The sequence below is a fragment of the Pseudorca crassidens genome, chromosome 1 (assembly GCF_039906515.1).
Source record: "Pseudorca crassidens isolate mPseCra1 chromosome 1, mPseCra1.hap1, whole genome shotgun sequence".
Lineage (NCBI taxonomy): Eukaryota > Metazoa > Chordata > Mammalia > Artiodactyla > Delphinidae > Pseudorca > Pseudorca crassidens.
The window spans coordinates 187501856-187525134 of NC_090296.1; the positions used below are offsets into that span (position 1 = coordinate 187501856).

Sequence of the window (23279 nt, forward strand, 5' to 3'; positions counted from 1 at the left end):
TGGTTCTTTGAGAAGATAAACAAAACTGAAAAACCATTAGCCAGACTCATCAAGAAAAACAGGGAGAAGACTCAAATCAACAGAATTAGAAATGATAAAGCAGAATTAACAACTGACACTGCAGAAATACAAAGGATCATGAGAGATTACTACAAACAACTATATGCCAATAAAATGGACAACCTGGAAGAAATGGACAACTTCTTAAAAAAGCACAACCATCCGAGACTGAACCAGGAAAAAGTAGAAAATATGAACAGACGAATCACAAGCACTGAAATTGAACTGTGATTAAAAATCTTCCAACAAACAAACGCCCAGGACCAGATGGCTTCACAGGCAAATTCTATCAAAGATTTAGAGAAGAGCTAACACCTATCCTTCTCAGACTATTCCAAAATATAGCAGAAGGAGGAACACTGCCGAACTCATTCTACGAGGCCACCATCACCCTGATACCAAAACCAAAGATGTCACAAAAAAAGAAAACTACAGGCCAATATCACCGATGAACATAGATGCAAAAATCCTCAGCAAAATACTAGCAAACAGAATCCAACAGCACATTAAAAGGATCATACACCATGATCAAACGGAGTTTATCCCAGGGATGCAAGGATTCTTCAATATATGCAAATCAATGTGACAAACAATATTAACAGATTGAAGGAGAAAAACCATATGATCATCTCAATAGATGCAGAAAGAACTTCTGACAAAATTCAACATCCATTTATGATTTAAAAAAACCCTCCAGAAAGCAGGCATAGAGGGAACTTACCTCAACATAATAAAGGCCATATATGACAAACCCATAGCCAACATCGTTCTCGATGTTGAAACACCGAAACCATTTCCACTAAGATCAGAAACAAGACAAGGTTGCCCACTCTCACCACTATTATTCAACATAGTTTTGGAAGTTTTAGCCACAGCAATAAGAGAAGAAAAAGAAATAAAAGGAATCCAAATCGGAAAAGAAGAAGTAAAGCTGTCACTGTTTGCAGATGACATGATACTATACATAGAGAATCCTAAAGACTCTACCAGAAAACTACTAGAGCTAATCAATGATTTTGGTAAAGTTGCAGGATACAAGATTAATGCACAGAAGTCTCTTGCATTCCTATACACCAATGATGAAAAATCTGAAAGAGATATCAAGGAAACACTCCCATTTACCATTGAAAAAAAAATAATAAAATATCTAGGAATAAACCTACCTAAGGAGACAAAAGACCTGTATGTAGAAAACTGTAAGACACTGATGAAAGAAATTAAAGATGATACAAACAGATGGAGAGATATACCATATTCTTGGATTGGAAGAATCAACATTGTGAAAATGACTACAGTACCCAAAGCAATCTACAGATTCAATGCAATCCCTATCAAACTACCAATGGCATTTTCCCCAGAACTAGAACAAAAAATTTCGCAATTTGTATGGAAACACGAAAGACACCGAATAGCCAAAGCAATTTTGTGAAAGAAAAACGGAGCTGGAGGAATCAGGCTCCCTGACTTCAGACTATACTACAAAGCTACAGTAATCAAGACAGTATGGTACTGGCACAAAAACAGAAATATAGATCAATGGAACAGGATAGAAAGCCCAGAGATAAACCCACGCCCATATGGTCACCTTATCTTTGATAAAGGATGCAAGAATATACAATGGGGAAAAGACAGCCTCTTCAATAAGTGGTGCTGGGAAAACTGGACAGCTACATGAAAAGAATGAAATTAAAACAGTCCCTAATACCATACACAAAAATAAACTCAAAATGTATTAAAGACCTAAATGTAAGGCCAGACACTATAAAATTCTTAGAGGAAAACATAGGCAGAACACTCCATGACATAAATCACAGCAAGATCCTTTTTGATCCACCTCCTAGAGAAATGGAAATAAAAACAAAAATAAACAAATGGGACCTAATGAAACTTAAGCGCTTTTGCACAGCAAAGGGAACCATAAACAAGATGAAAAGAGAATCCTCAGAATGGGAGAAAATATTTACAAACGAAGCCACTGACAACAGATTCAACTCCAAAATATACAAGCAGCTCAATATCAAAAAACACAAACAACCCAGTCCAAAAATGGGCAGAAGACCTAACTAGACATTTCTCCAGAGAAGATATACAGATTGTCAACAAACACATGAAAGGATGCTCAATATCACTAATCATTAGAGAAATGCAAATCAAAACTACAATGAGGTTTCACCTCACACCAGTCAGAATGGTCATCAAAAAATCTACAAACAATAAATGCTGGAGAGGGTGTGGAGAAAAGGGAACCCTCTTGCACTGTTGGTGGGAATGTAAATTGATACAGCCACTGTGGAGAACAGTATGGAGGTTCCTTAAAAAACTACAAATAGAACTACCATATGACCCAGCAATCCCACTACTGGGCATATACCCTGAGGAGACCATAATTCAAAAAGAGTCATGTACCACAATGTTCACTGCAGCTCTATTTACAATAGCCAGGACATGGAAGTAACCTAAGTGTCCACTGACAGATGAATGGATGAAGAAGATGTGGCACATATATACAGTGGAATATTATTCAGCCATAAAAAGAAATGAAACTGAGTTATTTGTAGTGAGGTGGACGTACCTAGAGACTGTCATACAGAGTGAAGCAAGTCTTGAAGAGAAAAACAAATACCGTATGCTAACACATATATCTGGAATCTTAAAAAAAAAAAAAAGTGGTTCTGATGAATGGACTTGAGGACATGAGGAGGGGGAAGGGTAAGCTGGGACAAAGTGCGAGAGTGGAATGGACATAGATACACTACCAAATGTAAAATAGATAGCTAGTGGGAAGCAGCCGCATAGCACAGGGACATCAGCGCGGTGCTTTGTGACCACCTAGAGGGGGGGATAGGGAGCGTGGGAGGGAGATGCAAGAGGGAGGAGATATGGGGATATATGTACATGTATAACTGATTTACTTTGTTATACAGCAGAAACTAACACACCATTGTAAAGGAATTATACTCCAATAAAGATGTTAAAAAAAAAAAACTCAAAAAAAATAAATAAATAAAGGCAACTTGAGTAAACTGGGAGATACTGAATAAAAATTTTTAAATTATTAATATGGAGAACTGCTGGTCCCTAAAGTACTACTCTGTAATAATCCATGGGTAATAAACTACTTAATAAGAAAATCAGAGTTCCTTCTTAAATACTCCCACGTCTCTTTTACACTGATAAGACGCAAAACAACATATTCCATATGTAATTGATATAAAGGATGAAAAAGGTATAAAATTAAATCTCTGATTAGAATTTGTAAAAATAACTTTTCCTTTATGTAGAGAAAGATGCTTATAAACGTTTTCCACTCTTTATTCTGGCTATTTTACCGTTTTATGTATAGAGACTTAATGCTTTACTTTTCAGGGCCTGCATTTCACACGCTCACAGTAGCTGAGAAAACACACTACCTTGCCCCTATCAGTGACAAGTGGCCTGAAATGAAGCCACCCTTCCTTGGCAGCATCGCTGAAAACCTCTGAGGAAGAATCTTTCCGGGATCCAGAATCTTCTGATGACTTTTGGCTGTCTGTGATCTATAGAAAAGGCCAAAGAAAACATAGCAAATGTCAGCTTTTTTCTTTATAAGTATTTGCATGTTGAAATTGTTTTGCTGAAAAAGACTTTTACTAAATCTTCGAAATGAAAGGCTATTTTTGAAAAACGCTAACTTTATCAATTACATTAGAAAAATTTCTGGTTTTGCTTTTTTAAAAAAATGGGTATTGACCACCATCATTTTTAAAGTCCCCTGAAGGAATTTTTTTAACCACTAAAAAATAATAGAAATAGTATAATTTACCTACTCTCAAGAGCTCACATTTAGTGGGAAAAGGCGAAGAAGAAAGAAAAATAAAACAAGAAAATGATCAGATTGTGATTAGTGCCATTCGGAGAATGAAACAGGGAGATGCAATAAGGAACAACAGAGCAGCAGCTATTAACTGGTGGTGCTGAGGTGAGACCTCTCTGCAGAAAGAACATGTGAGATGAAATTTGGAGAAAACATTTTAAAAAGAGGCAACCACGAAAGATCAGGGGAAAGAAAAATTCAGGGAGAATATATAGCTACTGAATGTACATTCATTGTTATCATTTTTTTTTTGGCCACATCAAGGCATGTGGGATCTTAGCTCCCCAACCAGGGATTGAACCCGTGACCCCTGCAATGGAAGCGCAGAGTCCTAACCAATGGGCCCTGAGGGCATTCCCTCACTGTTATCATTTTAAATGTTCACTTTTCCACGGAAGTAAGAGAAACAGCTAGTTATAGATTGTTCAGGGTACTTCAGGCTGTGGCAGGAGTGTGCGGGAGGCCATGAAGTGATGAATCAGAGGAGTAACATCATCTGATCATACAGCTCAAAGGTTGCTCTGCTTGCTACCTGGAGAACGGATTTGAAAGGGACAACCATGAAAGGAGGTGGTACTGTGGGAGTCCAGGTGAGGGACGGTGGCAGCTGGGACTAAAGTAGCGAAAGTGAAGACAGAGAGGAAGGTATAGGTTCAGGGTATGTTCTGGAGGTAGAGCGGACGGTACTTGAAAGGGAAAAGAAAAAACAAGCTTCATTCCTAGACCTGGTGCTTGAACAAGTGGGTAAATTGAAACGGACTTAGACAGATGAGGGAAAAGGAGGGATACACATGTCTGGGGGGGTCGGTCCCTGAGGTCTACTTAGTCATGGAAACCTTGAACTGCTTGTTAAACATCCAAATGGTGATGGTGCAGGGCAAGAGCCCACATGAGCCTCAGTTTGGGGAAGAGGTCAAGGCTGGCAATATACACTCGGGGAGATCTCTGGGTAGGAGCACCAAGGAAATGACGGTAGGTGGAGAGGAAAGGGGAGTCAGAACCAGCTCTAGACTTTCCAACATTTTAAATATTACACAGAGGCAGAAATGGAAACCAGCAGAAGAAGGTGTTTCAGGAAGTAAGTGGGAAATTACGTTGGATACTCCTGAAAGGTCAAGTAAGTGAAAAACCCAAGCAGCCAGTTGTTCTGGAACCTGAGTGTCACTGGTAACCTTGGCCTGAACAGTGTCATTCTGATGCGTGTGGGGTGAGAAAGACGTGATGTGGGAAAGTAGAAACTACCAACAATTTTTTTCCCAAAGAATTTTGCTATGAAAAATGGAAGAGTAAATCGGAGCAGTAAACAGAGGGGGATGTGGATTCGAGGAAGGTTTTTCTTTTAAATACAGGAAATCACAGAACATGCTTCTATGTGATGGTGACTGAGCCAATGGAAAGAGTGATTATGCAGAAGAGACAGGGGTCTTGAGAAAGTGAAAAGTGATGGAATCCAAAGCAGAAACCTGGGTGTTTGTGCTTAATAGGATAATGTGCCACGTAAAAAGATACTTATTAAGATAAGAGTAAGGAAGGCAGAAAGTGTGGGTATAAATGAAGGTCCTGGTATTTTTGGAGAAGGTAAAATAAGGAAATTCCTGTCTAACAGCTTTTATTGTTTCACTGAGGGAAGGATAGACAAGAGAGGACAGGGCGGATCGTATTGGGGGGAATTGGGGGGAGGCAGGAAATAATAATGTTGAGGATAGAAAAAAAAAACATACTGCTGGGCAGTTAAATATTTGTCCGTAAACTTACAAAATAAGAAAAGTCAGCACAATGTGTGTAAACTGCTGTATATTTGATGAATATGTTTAGAAATCACAACTTAGAGTGATATTTTCCAAATGCACTTGAAAGTTATAGAATAGGAGATTATGATATTTAAATATGAAATACCTAATGGATAAAAGAAATAATTCTCTATGAAGAGCTAAAGTAAATTCAGGTAAATAGAAACATTTATCATTTACCGATATTTTAAAAATACTGAATACCTACCTTGATTCCCTTCAGGCTAGATACATGCTTAAAGGACCTGTTGGAAAAGAAGTCTATCAATATTTGCAGTAAATGCATAAAAATACCTTAAAGATGTAAAAGTAGTTTGACTATTACAACTACCCTTTCATTAATAAGCTGACATTTCATCGTTACCATGTTAAATGATCAGAGTTTGATGCAAATGAGGAAAAACAGCTAGTTTTATAAGTACCTAAACTTTATAAGTACTTAAACTTTCTATTCCATGATAGAAGTTTTCTTAAACTGTAAGTTAAAACCATCTCTGAATAAAAGGTGAGATTTTCTTATCCTTTTTTTTTTTGTATCAAGGAAAAAGCTACTCAGACTAAACACTGGCCGTTATGTTATTATTTACCCACAGGTGTGATGCTCTATTAAGGATTTCCACACTGTCAATAATGACTGGTCAGTGGTCACCATCAGCGGTCAGATAGAGACAGGCACTTCCACACTTGTCCAGCTTGTGGACACGGCGGCAGCAAGTGCATTGTCAGGGCTGGTCATGGCCGCCACTCTTCCCTCTGACCATATTCTGGATGTTTCAGTACAGAGAACAGCAGCTGACACTGAATAAGCTTAGGGCTTCAGAGGACAGGTCCACATTAATTATTCAAAAACAATTTAACCTTATGGGACAAAGTTGTTTTCTTGTTGTTTTAATTCAAAGTTCATTACGGAACTTAGGATTTTAAGGTGTGATTGAAGATGGCGCTGTCCTCTCCTCTCAGAGCCCCCCACCCCCCAAAAAGGCAACCAGAAATAGATACGCAAACTCATCTTCGACAACATCAGGAGACGCCTGTAATCTGAACTACAGCATATGAAGAAGTGGGGTTAAATGCAGTGAAGTAAAAAGTGGATACGGGGAGAGAGGGCGCCAGTGCTTACACGTCTCCAACAAAACTGCAGAGCACTGTTTTCTGAGAGATCAAAACCAAGCTTTCCTTGTTGGAACAACAGGAAAGGGGGTACCAGTGACAGGAGCCTCACTGATCACCATGGGGCATCAGGGGAGGTGAGGATGAAGGAGGAAACACACGGTCCTGCCATCTTTGCAGGAAGCACTGTGTAGCTGGGGTAAGGTGAAGGCGACTCTGAAATGTGGCTGTTTACTGATACCTTTTAATGAGGGAGAGTAAAGGCTAAAACGGCTCACACATCCCACTCTGCATCATTAGAAAAATCCCTGCTAGCCACTGCCACTGCCCTTGGCCACACCTCACACAGACTCCCCTCAGGCAGCTGGTTCAGGAGGAATAAATTGGAAAGCAACTGACAATAGATATTAAAGTAAAAAATACACATACCCTTTGATGTAACAATCCTTTTTCCAACTGTACTCACATATATGCTAAATGAACTATGTACAAATATAGGCACCGAAGGATTATTTGTTGTAGCATAAGATTTGATCAACCTAAACGTCTGTTAGAATACAGAACACCAGTTAAATATATTATGGTATAACTACTCAGTGGAAAATTAAACAATCATGAAAAAGAATAAGCCAGGCATACATGCACTGAATGCTCTCCAAGATCAGTGTGTAGAGCACCTATCGTTTGTTTATAAAAACAATTAGCACACAAACGTATACAAGCGTACGTAAATGTGTGTATGACTTTATGCACAGAATAGCTCTGGAATTATATAAAAGAAAATGATGGCACAGTTATGTCTGAGAGTAGAACTGGGTGACTGAAGGCCTAGAGCAGAAGTAATTATTTAATATATATATTTTTATATGTATTTTTGTATTATGTTTGTGTATTACTGATTTTTAAACATTAATTTTTTTAAAAATTCAATTGAATGTATTATCATGTCACAACTTTGATTTTTTTTTTTTGCGGTACGCAGGCCTCTCACTGTTGTGGCCTCTCCCATTGCGGAGCACAGGCTCCGGACGCGCAGGCTCAGCGGCCATGGCTCACGGGCCCAGCCGCTCCGCGGCATGTGGGATCCTCCCAGACCGGGGCACGAACCCGTGTCCCCTGCATCGGCAGGCGGACTCTCAACCACTGCGCCACCAGGAAAGCCCGCAACTTTGATTTTTTATTTGCATTTCTAATGTCATAAAGTTAGAAAATATAAAAGACATCAGTAAATTCAGTATTTACATGTCAAGGCCATACTGAGCAGCCACTAACAAGTATTTAAGATAACACGCTTGAGACTTACAGTTTTGCATCTTCTCTGTAATCATCCAGGCCCTCATCGTATGATTTTGATCGTTCTGTCTTTGAGCTGGGCTGGGCATCCAGGCTGGGAGGTCCAACAGATTCTGCAATCAAAACCCAACATTTACACATGTGCACGTGGTTTCCAGATTCTTTTTAAATGGCGAGGAGATCAGGGGGTGTCACAGTATTTTAAATGGAAAACTGAGAACATAAGACAGTTCACATAACCGCTCCTTGAAACGTACCCTGGTCATGAGAGAGCTGACGTCGAATTAAAGGAGCTGACGTTGTGAGGCTGGGAGGGGCCGCTGCTATGGAGGGTACCTGGGAGGTGGAAGCAGAGATGACCGCAGAGGCGGGGATGTGTGGGATATCGTGATCGATGCTGGGGCTAGTAGGCTCATCTGTAAGGTGAGAGGAAATAGGTATCGTCAGTAATGATAAAATAATACAGCAGTGATCAGTATTCATTATTGAAAGAACCACCGGGAATGTGTCACAGTTACTTGGCTGCATGTCTACAGGTTCATGGGTCAGACAAGTTAACCAGAGGTTGCAAGATTTCATGGCTTTGTGTGTATGTGAGAGGCGCATGTGTATGAAAGATGACCCAGCTTGCCAGCTGACAAATGCTGGAAGTACTAATTTCAAGGAATCCAACATTTACCTTAGAAGAAATTAATAACTATTAGGCACCGATGTCATAAATCCATCTTCGGACGATTTATTTTAGCACACAGAATAAGCCAGCTGTTAGGAATGGGAAGACCGAGCAGGGGAGGGGGCAAAGGACTTGTCTTGCTGGACTTCGTGGAAGCCACTTAATTCCTCAGGGTATTAAATTCATTCCCTATAAAGAAATTGGACTAGGATTATCAGGGTCACTTCTAGCTCAAGGGGACTACAACAATAAATCCACAAAAGGGATAAAAGTATCTGTTTAATTTATGTAAGAATATGAAATACTCTGGGGCTTTCATAAGCCAAGGAATTTTTAGGGGGCTTTTGAGGTTTGCATTTATTTTAAAAACTGACAGATCTGGCTGACAGTGTAGTTACTATTGGATCTCTTTTCAACACTAAAGGAAGTAGCTGAAAATCCAGAAAGTCTGCTTTAGGGATACAATTCTATAATTTTTATAAGTGTGAAGTTTAAAAAATTTTTATTTCCCTAAGGAAATAAGCATAGTATTCTATAAGGTGTGCTACAGATCAATTTGAAATATTTTGGGATAAAAGCCAACTACCAAAAGGAAGATAAATGAACATCTAAAATTATTCTGTGGTGAGCAGTTTCGTTAAACTTGGAACACAGAAATTTATCTAGTAAGAAGATGCCAATTCAAACTTGGGGAATCTGAGCTAAGAAGAGGGAATATTAAATGCAGAATTATTATTTAGTCACCCAATCACCCAGTCCCAGCCCTTTTGGGTAAATTTCAGATAGCTAAACTTACCTACAGAGACACTGTAATCAAGCTATATCCTACAAAACTTCTAAATTGGTTTAAAATGCCAGGGCCAGCATGGCTGCACCAATCAAATTCAATTTTAGTTAGGCTAATCCTAATTAAGTACACACATACTGGCCAACTTTAGGGTGAGAAGAACAAGAAGTAGTAAAAGTACGGCAAAAAAGAGGGGAGAAGGAATTTGAGAGGAACTCGATGCGGGTAATACAGCTGGTTTCTTTATATTAATAGTTATGAGTAGTAAAAAGAAAGATAGAAAATCAGGATTGGAGAATACACCTTAATACCTGCTACTATAGAACAAATTACTTAGGAACTCATTACTCGTTTTGTGTTTACTTGTGAAAGATGCTGAAATTTATTTTCAGGACTTACTATGAAGCTTTACAAGAGCATGTATGTGTGGGAGTGGCCATAAACAAATTACTGCTAATGACCGATATTCCTAATTTAAAAAAAAAGTCGTTTATTTTCTTCATTTTTCTAAGTCTTTGTGACCCCAAAGGAATATTAGATATTAAATGTGTAACGAAATGTTGGAAAATTTTCCTTCTGCAAGACGTTTCGTTAGCTCTGTATTACACAGATAACTAAGTAAATAAATTGGCTCCATTCTGTGATATTTTGGGAATAAGGCCAAGGCACCTATTTACTTACTTACTTATTTATTTTGCATTGGTTATAATGTTTTCAAGTAACAAAAATAACTATTAAATTCACAGACTATTAAAGACCCTGTAGGGTGACGATACAACAGCAAGCCTTAATTCTTTGCTTTTCTTCCTTTTAATTTAAATGTTCCATAAAATAGCATAGAGTATAGACCAACATTCTCCAAAGTGTGTTTTATGGTATACTAAACTGAAATACTCTAAATGAAAGAAAGGATTCATGGTCAAATACTTCTAAGACAAATTGTACTACATCCTGTCTAGAAAATTCACGACATATAGGAGCATGTTAATGATGCTGAGAGTTCTATGGTGAAGACAGACAAAACTTGTTTAACTTTCAAAACCCAGCATTTCTCAATTTATTTGACCACTGATCTTTGTTTTTCCCCCTTTATCAAATGGAATTAGTGTTCCTAGAAAATACTTTGAGAAACATTGCAAATAGTCTCTTTTAGTCCATTTCAATGCTGAAGTCATCCCAGTAAAACACATATTTTTAAAAATAGCTAGATTGGGGCTTCCCTGGTGGCGCAGTGGTTGAGAGTCCGCCTGCCGATGCAGGGGACACGGGTTCGTGCCCCGGTCCGGGAGGATCCCACATGCTGCGGAGTGGCTGGGCCCGTGAGCCATGGCCGCTGAGCCTGTGCTCCGCAACGGGAGAGGCCGTAACAGTGAGAGGCCCGCGTACCGCAAAAAAAAAAAGCTAGATTGGAAAGACAAATACCCATTGGTCAGATAAAACTCTGAAGCTCAATAATAAAAGGATTTCAATATTAAATTTTGGAACTTAAGAACACTTACATCCATAGATAGCATTTACATCTGAACAGTAAAATCAATACTGTGTTCATATCTCCATTCTGTATTCTACCCTATTCCGCTGGTACTGTTCAAATGACATACCAGAGTAACCATATGCAATATATTAAAGTCCTGGGAGGCATACAGGAAATAAATGGATTATAAAGACACTTCTATGCTGGGGGACTTTTAAGTCATGATTCATAAAACAGAAGATGTCATCCAGTAGGAACTAAGGCGACTCTAATAAGTACTTAAAGTAGAATGTGATCAGAACAAATTAGTATTTTTATTTTTAATAAACAAACAAAATGGTCTATTTTAATAATTATTCTAAATCTTTATGTATATAGAATAGATTTTTGTTTTATATTTTAGTCAAACTTCTCTTTAAAAGCATAATTCACCTTTTGATTTATTCCTGTACCTAGAAATATTAACAGATATAACTAGCGAACTTATTATTACTCCAATATAATTTCATTATATTATTCTTACTACGTAGGAAGAAAGTATAATGCCATTATTCTGGTAACATCTCACAGGCCTGGGAAATACAGCCATGGGTTGTAGGGCTTTGTATGTTTAAAAAAAAAATCATAAAATCATAATTTCTATAAAATATCTATCATTTCCATCTACAATGGAAATCTACTACTCTTTGAGGCCGGCCTTAAGGGTACAGATACAAATATGAGCACAATTTAGGTTGAGAGTCCCTGCAATGTTTACAACTTGAATACGCCACATTTATAAAATATAAGTTATGTGGGACTGTTTTAAAAAACTGATTCTGACAGTGTCACCTGACAGTCCAAGAGCTCAATGGCTTTAAAAAGTTTCTCTAGAAGAGAAAAAGTCTGAAACAGTACTGACAGAGAATACAACATATTACAAAATTATGGCAAACTCTTCCTGAACCTATGGGGTAACAGGTTGAGTGAGAGTATGGCCTTGGCCTCAAAGCAAGCCTTGCATCACACACCTCCAGAGGGCGCTGTTCACAACGCATTCTGTATAAATGGTGCCCTCTGGAGTTGTGCTCTGCAATGAGGCTGAATCAGGGAAGTCTCTATTGCATACTGACTGTGTGACTTTGGGGAAGTTATTTAACCTCTCAATAGCTTAAATTTCTCATTTATTAAATGAAGAGAATACGAAGGACATATATGATGATCCTGTTAGCATATGATATCTTAGAGCTGCACAGTAATCATGATGAAAATTTGTTTTGTTTTGCTACACATTTAACCATCAAATCAAAATTATCATTCACCTATTATTTCGACAAATATTGAGTGCCTTCTCTATGCCAGGCATGAAGGACACAGAAGTGAACAAAAGATCTAAAATCCTGGCTCTCACGTAGCTCATGTTTTAGCTCTGCAGAGAAACATGTAATAAACAAAAAATACAAATGCCAAGTGGAAACAAGTGGTATAAAGATAAATAAAGTAGCTTAAGGAGATAGAGAATGTCAGGTTCTGTGTGTATTTTAGATAGGCTGGTCTGGAAAGGCTGCTTTGATAAGGTAGTATCTGAGCAGAGGCCCAAATGTACTGAGAGCACGCGAGTCTTGTGAATATCTCTGGAATGCACTCCAAGGCTTGGAACTGGTGCCAGGGCGCTGAAGCAGGGTGTGCTTGGCGCGTTTCAGGACTGCTAGGAGGCTGGCGTGTGTGAAGACAGCGTGCACAGGAAGACGGGAGGTAGGGGTGAGAGGTGGAGTAGGGTTGTGACCCAGATCACAGAGGGCCTTGTCCACCTCAGTCGGGTTCTGGGTTCTATTCTGAGTAACACGGGAAGTAAAAAAGGGTTCTGATCAGGAGTGAAATGATCCTATTTATATTTTTAAAAACACACTGGCTGCTTTGTGGATAATATACCTGGGGCATGTGAGCAGACTAAAGCCTCAGTCAACATGATAGGTGTTCTGGATCAGGGCACATGCTTGTAATTTAAGTAATTTCCCCCCATCTAGTCGAGGATTGATTCTAAGACAAAGTAATGTGACAACAAAGAGGTCTTTTCAGTTGGCCCACAAGTTAAAATTTACAAAGAAATAAGCTTTAGAAAGTAAAAAGCACTGTTTAAATGAAAGGTTGATTACTAGCGGTCAAAGCGGTTCCACTTGGCTTTTGTTTCAGCTGAATCAACAACTAAGCACAATCTGGTTTGCTGATGGGTCTCCTGACCCCACCCCAGACGGTGGGGATTTGTCTCATTAAAATCAAAATGAAAGGGCTTCCCAGGTGGCGCAGTGGTTGAGAGTCCGCCTGCCGATGCAGGGGACGCGGGTTCGTGCCACGGAGTGGCTGGGCCCGTGAGCCATGGCCGCTGAGCCTGCGCGTCCAGAGCCTGTGCTCCGCAACGGGGGAGGCCGCAACAGTGAGAGGCCCGCGTACCGCAAAAAAAAAAAAAATTAAAAATGAGTACTGAGTATGTAAAGTTTAAAAACAAAACAGGAAAATGGATACTAGAAATAATTTTTGAGAGTAAAAGCTTATGGCTCTGGTTTTAAAAGAGTGTAGAAAATGTGGAACAAGTGTTTTAAGATCACAGTGTAAAACTCCTGTACCTGTTGAACTAGAAATACTTTGCTGAAAAGATGTGTTAATTATGTGATGTACTAGCCAATGACCATTAAGTGAGCTCACCTATAAATGGGATGGAAGCCAAGGAATCACCGGGTGGACTGGTACTTGAGGCCTTCCTCTCCTCCATTCTTTTTATATGGACCTCGCGGCGAGCATCATTAGGTAGCCAGCAAGTGGTGTCTGAACCGGGCTCTTGGTCATTCACTGCCAAGATGTAAGACTGATGCCTTAAAGGCTGCGGCGTTTGGCGACCACATGGAGGTTTTTCTCTTAGGATGACAGTTTCTTTATTATCTACAGCATTTGATTGCTGAATTTCAGCCTCTTGTAAATTTAAATCTTGATTCCTTTGAGTGACGGATAATTCCAAATCTGGAGTGCCAGCGTTCTCACTCATCGGAGGGGCGGGCTTAACAGAAGCTCCGGATAGAGAGGGGGGCTTTCCAGTGTCCACTTGGTGATCGCGGGCACTTTCAGTCCTTAACCATGTCTGCTGATTCAAGAGACTGTTTTGATGCAAGTGATTTACTGGTCTTTGGTCTTTGATGGAAACAAACGAGTTCTGGCTGGAGGGTGGTTTTGTGACGTGCGTAGGTGCTTTCAGAGAATTATTTCGGACTTTCACAAGAGGTGACCTGTCTTGTGAAATACCTCGAGGCTGGGACATTCCGCAGGTAGTTTGAAAATTTCTGTTTGGCTGCAGTGGTTTCAGATCTGCTGGAATTCTTTTAAACTGAGACACCAATTCCACCCCTCTGCCACTCACTCGCCTGTTGTCAGAATTCACAACACTCGGAGCCACTGTAAAATTGGAACCTCGGAAAGATTTGTGAATTTCTTGCTGCCTATGCCTTTCATAAATACCTCGCCGATCATCCTGCTCGGTAAATCCACTCCACTTGTAAGTCTGCTTTCGTTCTCCCTTTACATCGGGTGGTGGGCATTCAGAATGGACGTTTTCTAAGGTTTCACCCTGTCCCTGGATAAAATCCCACGAGCGAGTTCTATGGTTACTAAAACTAATAGAAGGAGATGTCAGCGCTCCTTGAGATGCACTCCTTGGACAGTACTTCATTAACACAGAGTCCTCCAGCCTCTCCTGAGACACGCTGCGTTGCCGGATCTGAACGGACTGGGGCACTCGGTCCTGAGAGGTGCTCCGACGTCGTATCTGCAAGGCAGCGCGGTTCAGTACCACCTGGTTATAATCTGTTGTGCTCTGCGAGGCTGCTCTTAAACTATCTAACCTTTCTTGAATTGTCCGACAACCCATGTGCAACCGCCGGTTATCAATATACTCTTTGTAAGTTTTATAGTTTTTCCAGTCTATGTGCTGATGGGAGTTTGGAGAATAGTGATTGACAGATACGGGAGGAGAATCCACAGCTGGAGACCTGCTGCTTGCCAGTCCTTCTGAGTGTCCACTGTAATGGCCTGATTTAAGTAAAATGCCAGAAGGTTCCAACGACCTGGAGCCGGTCTGATGGATTAGATGGGACGTGGGAATCGAGGATGGTGGCGATGTGGTTCTTGATGCTGTTTTGAAAGAGGTCTGCTCGTTCCTGCCGTACCTCACTTCCTCAGTTCTGTGGGAGGGAACCGTGTGGTTGCTTCTACTAGGTAACAAATCTATAACCTTCTCAGAAGGTACAATGACGGTCCTTACGCTTTCACTGCAGACACACACTGCCGTGTTTGACTTGGCCACCTCTGGTGGTGACGGAGGCACTTGTATTTCCATCCTGTAGGCCCTGCCGGGCTGCGTCAATACTGGGGGACTGGTCTGCGGTTTGCTCGTGGAGGAGTCTGGAGGAGCTGTTTCAGGGGGCGGCACCGGGGCGGGAGGGGCGGGTGGCAGCCAGGGGTAGCAGACTGGTGGAGGTTCAGGTATGTTGCGGGCATTGCCGCTGTAGGCTTCGTTGCCCTTCAGGTAGGCATCTTGAGAATATGCCTACATGAAGATGAGAGAAAGGGGTCACTTCAGAGTCATCAAAGGAACACTTGTTTCCATTCTTGCGATGCACTATGTTATTTTACGGTGCCCTGCTCTTGGGTGGCATTCACTAAAGCATGCAGGCAAACACAGTGTAAGGGTACTCCACAAATTCAGAAAAGGGCTAGTCTCTCAGAAATCAAATAAATTGTAGAATTTGCAAAAAATATAAATTACAACTGCTTATTTTCTCAATAGACCTGAAACGCAGCAAACTCTGCCCTGCCCTCGCCACCATTAATTAGATACGGACGTCTTGCTTCTAAAAATTTCCCCTTTCGAGTTTTATGATTTTTTTCCCCAGCAGTTGGCAGGTTAAATAGCTGCCTAATAAATCTTAGCAAAACAAGACTCTGATCTTTTGCCAGGGTGAAGGTGAAAATATTTAAAATCTTCACCAAATACATCTTCACTTTAGGCCCTGCTGCTATCATAAATATTACATTGAACACTATCTTGCCAATTAATGATTACTGAGTCGCTAAAAATAATCCATTTTGATAAATTAAATCCTCCAACAGCCAGGAGAAATAGAGAATATGCACACTTAAGAAATTAAGTACATATTAAAGGCGTAAAATATGAAAAAAGGGAATTCATCTTCCTGGTATATAATTTATATTTTTTTATTTTACGGTAATGCAAAATTGTATCGTACAAATTTATTTGGTCTCTTTTACCTGTTATAAGGAGACATTTCTCTATTACTAACAGGCAGGCATGCAGCTCCAATTATTTTTTATCAATTATTCACGAAATTATCTAGGAATGTTTTTTACAACTTAAAAATAACAAATTAAGTAACAAGACTCTATAAAACAGAGCTAACCGATATAATTCAGGACTATGTCCAACAGCTGAGACAGTTAGGTGTGGTGTCATGTTACACACCCTCCCCTAATCCAAACAAGCTTAATTCAAGACTATCATCACATCCTCTCTTTGCATTAGACAGCTTGCAAAGCTCAGGTGCAGCCACAAACATAACATAACAGCAAAGTACTAGGAGAAGAGAGAGTGTGAGATAATTAAAAAAATACAGATGCAGATAGATGTTATGTTTTAACACCAATTATGCACAGGATACGAAAGAAAACCAAACATAAAAAGAAAGAAAGAAAGAAAATAATATATCACAAACACATTCTGCAGATTAGTAAGATTAACACCACGGAGAGATTCCTCTAAGCAAACTTACAGTTTTAATAGATTGGCTTATTACAAATCTCTACAAAACATGATTTATAAAGCAAGGAAATGGCTTCTGTGCAGTTCTTACCAGAGCTGTGACATCCTTTGTAAATTGTAGCTAGCAGAAAATAGGAAAACATAGTAGAAGCTGCTTACTGATATAAAGACAGAATCATGTTGTCATATTGATGCTGGAGAACAGCAACCTAAAAATACATCTATACTGATTCCTCTGGAAGGTACCAAGAGAAGTAAAGGGCAGTGAGGCATAAAGAGTAACTTCAGTATCCTTCTGAGCATCTTTTTCTCACGCTTTTATCTGGTTCTTATTTGATCTGTCTACCATTCTCGAAAACAAAATACATCTGGTGACATGCATTCCTAACAGATATTTTCTTCAATATGCACTGCTGTCTGATAATGTGCCACAAAGCTTCCCTTCCACAACAGCAACATTGATGCCTCTCATTTCCCCTGAGTTTCTTCCATCTCTGCTTCCAGATGACAAAACGAATGCTCTATTATGCATTTAAAATAGTACAACCTCCTCCTTCCCCTGTAAATCAGAGCATAACCACAAGCTGTCAGCTGACTGCAGCTGCCTGTACACTAGGATTTGGAACGAAAGAATGGCTGTTTTATCAAATGGGTTTCCCTCAAAAATTAAGATCTTCCAATGCTGTACCTTTTGGCCTATTTTATTAAGCTTATGAAAATAGCTACTGGATGGACATAAAAAATATTACTTCCAGAGTAATTCTTTTTAACTTCTAAAGAATATTATAGAACCTAAACCAGGATGCAGTGAGAAATGAAAGCCCAGTAGCTAAAAAAAACATGCATGCCATAATATTTCTAAGGTATGAACACAGTCAGTCAAAATACACATTTTGGCTATGTGCCACTGACATAACAAGCTTATCTTTTTAATGCTGATTGTAGTAGTGCCAGCACTGTTCCGTGACAGGAAACCTGTGTGTGGATGAGTGGACTCGCTGGTACAGTATTGTTAGAGCGTGTTTGGGCAATTTTATTAAGCATCACCTGAAAGGGGTGGTGTATTCCTTATGCCTGATGATGTAGGGGAAGTTTGGCTGGTGGGCTTCATGACTTCTCAAGACCTCTACTACGTTAATGTACGCTGTAAAACTTGACGTGAAATTACAAACTTATTTGGCCACGGAACCCATTTTTTTCCCGGGGTTTTAACACAATTAGAACTTCTGCTGGGAAATGCTGTTCTAGAACTAATAATTTAAAGATACCTCCTTTATTCAAATTTGGGGAGGAATATTATCTTTTAGTAATAAAAGTATATGACCAGAGCTATTAAATACTTGAAAAGGTATTTGACATACTTTAGATATTGCTAAGATTCCTAAATAGTCTATATTCATGGGTCCCCACTTCTGGGTAAAATCATGGCAAAGGGGTCCTTAAATATACACACGTGGACCACGCGTTAACAGTGGACGGACTAAACAGAATACCTTACACATACAGTACTACTGTCTAATGCAAGCAGATATGGTTGAGATAAAGTATGAATTCATTCAGTAGTAGTACTGAATTTCCTCACATATCCTCTCAGTTCAAGGACACTAAAAGAGCTTGTTTGTTTATCTATCTATTTAAAAGTTTCTCATTCTCATAAAGTTTGAGAACCAATACCATTCAATTAACATCCATGGGGAAATCAGCAGTGCTCCAAAGGCCACTGTCGCTTGGTATGTGTTCCAGGTAAGTCATGGGAATAAACTTCTACGGCTATGCTGAGAGGTGCGGTGCAGACACAAATTATCTCCAGAATAAGCGTAGGCATGTAAATTAGGAATAGATGATATGACAATTTTAAGGAGTCCCCTTCTCCCAGGATGCCTTTAAGTGTTCCTCTAGAAAACAAACTGCCTACAGAGGAAAGCCTTAGACGGGGCTCGCGCAAACACTGGGGTGGATTACAATATTCAACTCTTTGAGAAGAACGTGGAACCCATTAATGAGGTTTTACACTCTGAAAACAGAATTTTAAACTCCATAAGTTGTTCATAGCTGTGACTGTGGCGTGCTTTCTCTTGAGTCAGAAAGTACTCAGTCTTTCACTGAGACACCATGGTCAGACATTTCAATGGTTTAATTACCCCCTGGGAATCTCTGAATTGTCAATAGGCACCAATTAAACAATACAAAATATCACTTAAGGTAATTTTTATATAATGATGTCAATTTATATTCTTTTATAATGACATCAAAATCATCCTGTATCAATAAGTTTGCCTGAAATGGCGTGGCCCAGAAATATTTGAAACCAATGTCATAAGAATTGCATATTTGGCTCATAATAATTTTTATTTTTACGTTTAAGTCCAAATGGATACTTCAGAGTATCGAGTTGGCCGAAAAGTTCATTTGGTTAATGAATACGCTGTTGAATAAAGTTCTTGGTGAAAATGAAAAAATGTGTCATTTTTACTTAAAACTGAACGAACTTTTTAGCCAACCCAATATATATCCGGAAGTTTTGATGGAATTAGACAACACTCAGATTTTTCCCGACTGATTAGCACTTGGGAATTCAATAGGATATGACAAAAAAATCCTTAGCCAATTTTTTTTTTCATTAGGCCTTTTATATATCACTCTACATTTTTTCTTGAATTTCCTTTACCCTGTATTAAAGTTTTATATCTTATAGTAGCTTAGTAGTTTAAAAATTAATATTTTAAAATTCAAGCCACACCTAATGAAAACGAAATAGTAGCAGCCCCGTCATGCCTACAGATCCAAAATGTTCTTTAAACGGGGGGGGGGGGGGGGGGAGGAGAGGGGAGTAAGGAAAGACGCCTCACGGAAGTCTTCATTTGGAATTAGAATTGTAAAGAGCATTTAAATAAAATGTAATGTTAACAGTCTGGATCTTGACTATATGTATTAGTGCCTAACAGTAGCTAAATAGTCCAAAAATAATCTTTCAGTTCAGTTTTAGTAGACTTGCATCAAAATCACTATTACCATACCTATTACTATTGCGATAGTATTATTATTACTGTACCATAATTACTGTCTAGTAAACAGGAAAAACAAACAAAAAAGTGCAGAATAAATAAGCTAGTAAGATTAAAATTCCTGCCTACCAGTTTGCGTTCACAGGCTGACCTGTTAATTTTATACCATTACTTATGATAAAAGCAAAAGTAACTACATATCTGTTTGGATAATTTTAAAACACACGTCAGACATGCCACAGTGGGACGTGGGAGAAGCGGATGTTGTGGATACTTTATACCTTTCTAAATTATTTGAAACTTTTCTAACAAGCAAGTACTATTCTTATAATTATTTAAAATACTTTTTTAAAAAATAGAAGTAACTGCTTCAAACTTGCAAAATATGAAAGAACCCTCCAGAATTCCTGTTCTTGCTTCCCTACTCTAAAGCAAGATTACCTTGATCCACACATGACAAATGGATACCTAATTTTAAATAGAATAGTATACTGATTGTGGAACATAATAAATAATTATTTTGAAAGTAATTCTAATAAATCTAAAGAAAAATTGGGGTTAAATTACATTTTTCAATTTATATCGCACATTCATGGAGTGGTAACTAGGGCAATGGACACAGATCTCAGAGATGAGTTTGCCTAGCAGCTCTGACCCTGACCGGCAGTGTGAAAGTAACAGCCACTGACACTCTTCATCTGGACCCAACGACAGTATGGGACTGTGGTTTAGTTTCAAGTACAGGCTACATACAGTCTCAGGCCTAACTGGGTTCAAGTCCTAGTGCCATCACTTTCTTCCCTGTTACACGAGAAAAGCTGTTTAACCTGGCTGTTAAAACACAAAGTAGGGGCTTCCCTGGTGGCGCAGTGGTTGAGAGTCCACCTGCCGATGCAGGGCACACGGGTTCGTGCCCCGGTCCGGGAAGATCCCACATGCCGCGGAGCGGCTGGGCCCCGTGAGCCATGGCCGCTGAGCCTGCGCGTCCGGAGCCTGTGCTCCGCAATGGGAGAGGCCACAACAGTGAGAGGCCTGCGTACCGCAAAAAAAAAAAAGAAGGCTCCAAATACCCTCGTCAAACATCAGACACACCCGAGGATCTCCACAGCCATCAGAACTGATCTACTTAAAACTGAATTTTGAGTCCATGGATCTAAAGGCTTAACGAAGTACCTTGAAGTCTGCACAGAAAAGAACACCCAGCTCTAGCGCTGAGAGCTACCATGGGTCCATTGAGGACATATTTTTTTCAGTCAGCGTCACTGTTTAGGTGACTTGACAGGTGGTGGCTATTTCATTCACTCTCAGTGTCTGAGAGGGCAACAAAATCGTTTTGTCTTTTTACAAATGCAACAGGAAGTGCTTTTTATTTTGTAGTATCACCTTAAAAATATGAACTTGTCTAAGTCTATGATCATGGTCTAAAATATAAGACCACCAAATGACTCAAATGAATACAATACTATTCTATTGTTAGTTTAAAATGTATGTCACTGCACATACATTTTACAATGTATGAAAATGTATGTTAGTTTAAAAAATGAGGTTGCCAAGTACAGGAGTACTATTACCAGCACTAGTTTAATAACATAATAAATAATTCTTAATTTTACTTCATGTTTTTCAACCTCATGTCACTGTCTTCTGTGAATTATGAGATTTATTATTATATACCTGTCCTTACATGACGTAAGTTTTGAACCAAATTAAATTTTCTATGCCACCTCTCAAAGATGAGCTGAATACCTCTAGAACAACTTGATCTATACATCACTTGAGGAGCAAACGCTCATGGACACCCAATCCTGCCGTGACCCAGGCAAATATATAAAAACTGAGACAGGCTTTCTCTTGGGTAAATGATGTTTATAGTAGCTGTAAAAATGTTCATGTTTATGTTTTCTTTACAATGAATATTCAACCTCACAGGGACAAATACATCTTTAAAAGCATATATTTTAAGTAACAGATTTAAGACCAACATAAATACTTCTGAAGGCCCCTTATAGAACATTTTCATTCTAGAATCTGTTAGAGAGAAGTATTTCCACATATGGTTTTTTAAATCCCAGATTCTCTTTGGGTTTTATAATAGATTTTTAAAATGCCACTTGTAGATATCCCAGCTAAAAGCATTGATGTGGAAAAGAAGTCACTGCATTTCAGTGTCCTTCAGGGAACAACGGAGAGTCTGCATTAACTATATATACTCCTTCAATTTCCTAACGCAAATGTGAATGAAGACTGGGTTTAAAAGTGAGGTTTTCTTTTATCATCAAGGATATGGGCTTTTAATTTCTTATGATTAAAATAACTCAACAAGTTTTAAAGATGAATTTTCTGTTACAATATATCAGGACCCTGAGGAACCTTGAAGATCTGTGTGCTCAGGTCACCCCAGTGAACCAACTTCTCCCTGTGTTGCAACACTTTGTATTTTCCCTTTATCTTAAATAAAACACAAGGAAATTAATTAACCTAATTTCCCATTGATCACATCCTTAGAACATGATTCCTTGCACTCTTGCTCCCCTGCATCACCCACACAGCAGGCTAGGATGGCAATTCTGTGCCTCATTCCTGGGAATTTATACAACGTTTCACTGTTCTCAGCGTTTATAGAACGTTTCACTGTTCTCAACAGTGTCCAACCGGTGCCTTCACCTTGGCAAGCAAAGAGACTACTGAAGATGAGATGTCAGTTCTGTTTTGGAAGTGCCCTCTGTCTCTGAGTCAGGAGAATGCAAGGGTTCAAGGTAAAGTTCGCCCTACCGTGTGGGCATCACCTCCTGGTCCTTTGCATAAGTGGAGCCCTACAGGAGGACCCCCCTATTTATTTTCAGTCTAGTGACTTCACTGCCTTCCATGGTTGTCTGTTGTTCTCTCACTGTGCTGAATGATCAGGGGAGGACTCTACAACTAGTGCTGCTTGACTGAGAAAACCACCACAGATGGTTGCAACTTCCTTGTTGAGACACTCAACCCCAACAGAACTGTGCATTTAAGAAGGGTAATAACCTGTTGTCGGTAAACATGCCATTTTGAAATAAAATCAGTATGCCTTGAAAACACAAGGCTGATCTCCATGGATTTTGGTTAATTATATTTTATGTGTAAGTGAATAAACTGAATCACTAGGATTGGCTTTAGTGATTTTTCTGTAAAAAAAAAATGGTTACAGAAGATTATTTAGGACTTTTGTTGAGCTAAGTTCAAATGAACGCCTTACAAGTGAAAAACATTCCGATTTCCATTCCTACCACAAGGATTCCATCAGTTCTGAGTAATAAAACAACAGCAACAACAGCTATTCACTAAAAGGAATTAAAAAAACAACAACAACAACAATCTTCAGCAGCCACTGCTATTTCCTAGCTCTAACTGTTTTATTCTGCTGAACTACAAAATCAACTGAGGAAAAGTATTATTTT

The 23279-nt window shown here is 39.2% G+C and overlaps 1 protein-coding gene across 10 annotated transcripts in view; it reads right to left on the reverse strand.

Annotated features, from left to right (window-relative positions):
- ARHGAP21 (Rho GTPase activating protein 21) overlaps window positions 1-23279 on the reverse strand; it is a 168371-nt gene that overhangs the window by 19484 nt on the left and 125608 nt on the right. For 7 of the 10 annotated variants that reach the window (XM_067703274.1, XM_067703324.1, XM_067703263.1 and 4 more), the window contains 6 exons: window positions 16935-16964; window positions 13723-15613; window positions 8364-8522; window positions 8117-8219; window positions 5912-5948; window positions 3471-3596 (listed from right to left, as the gene is read on the reverse strand). In XM_067703274.1, the coding sequence (XP_067559375.1) occupies window positions 3471-3596; window positions 5912-5948; window positions 8117-8219; window positions 8364-8522; window positions 13723-15613; window positions 16935-16964 (2346 nt within the window). The remainder of the gene's footprint in view (window positions 1-3470; window positions 3597-5911; window positions 5949-8116; window positions 8220-8363; window positions 8523-13722; window positions 15614-16934; window positions 16965-23279) is intronic. The other 3 variants (XM_067703306.1, XM_067703315.1, XM_067703339.1) reach the window with 1 other exon arrangement.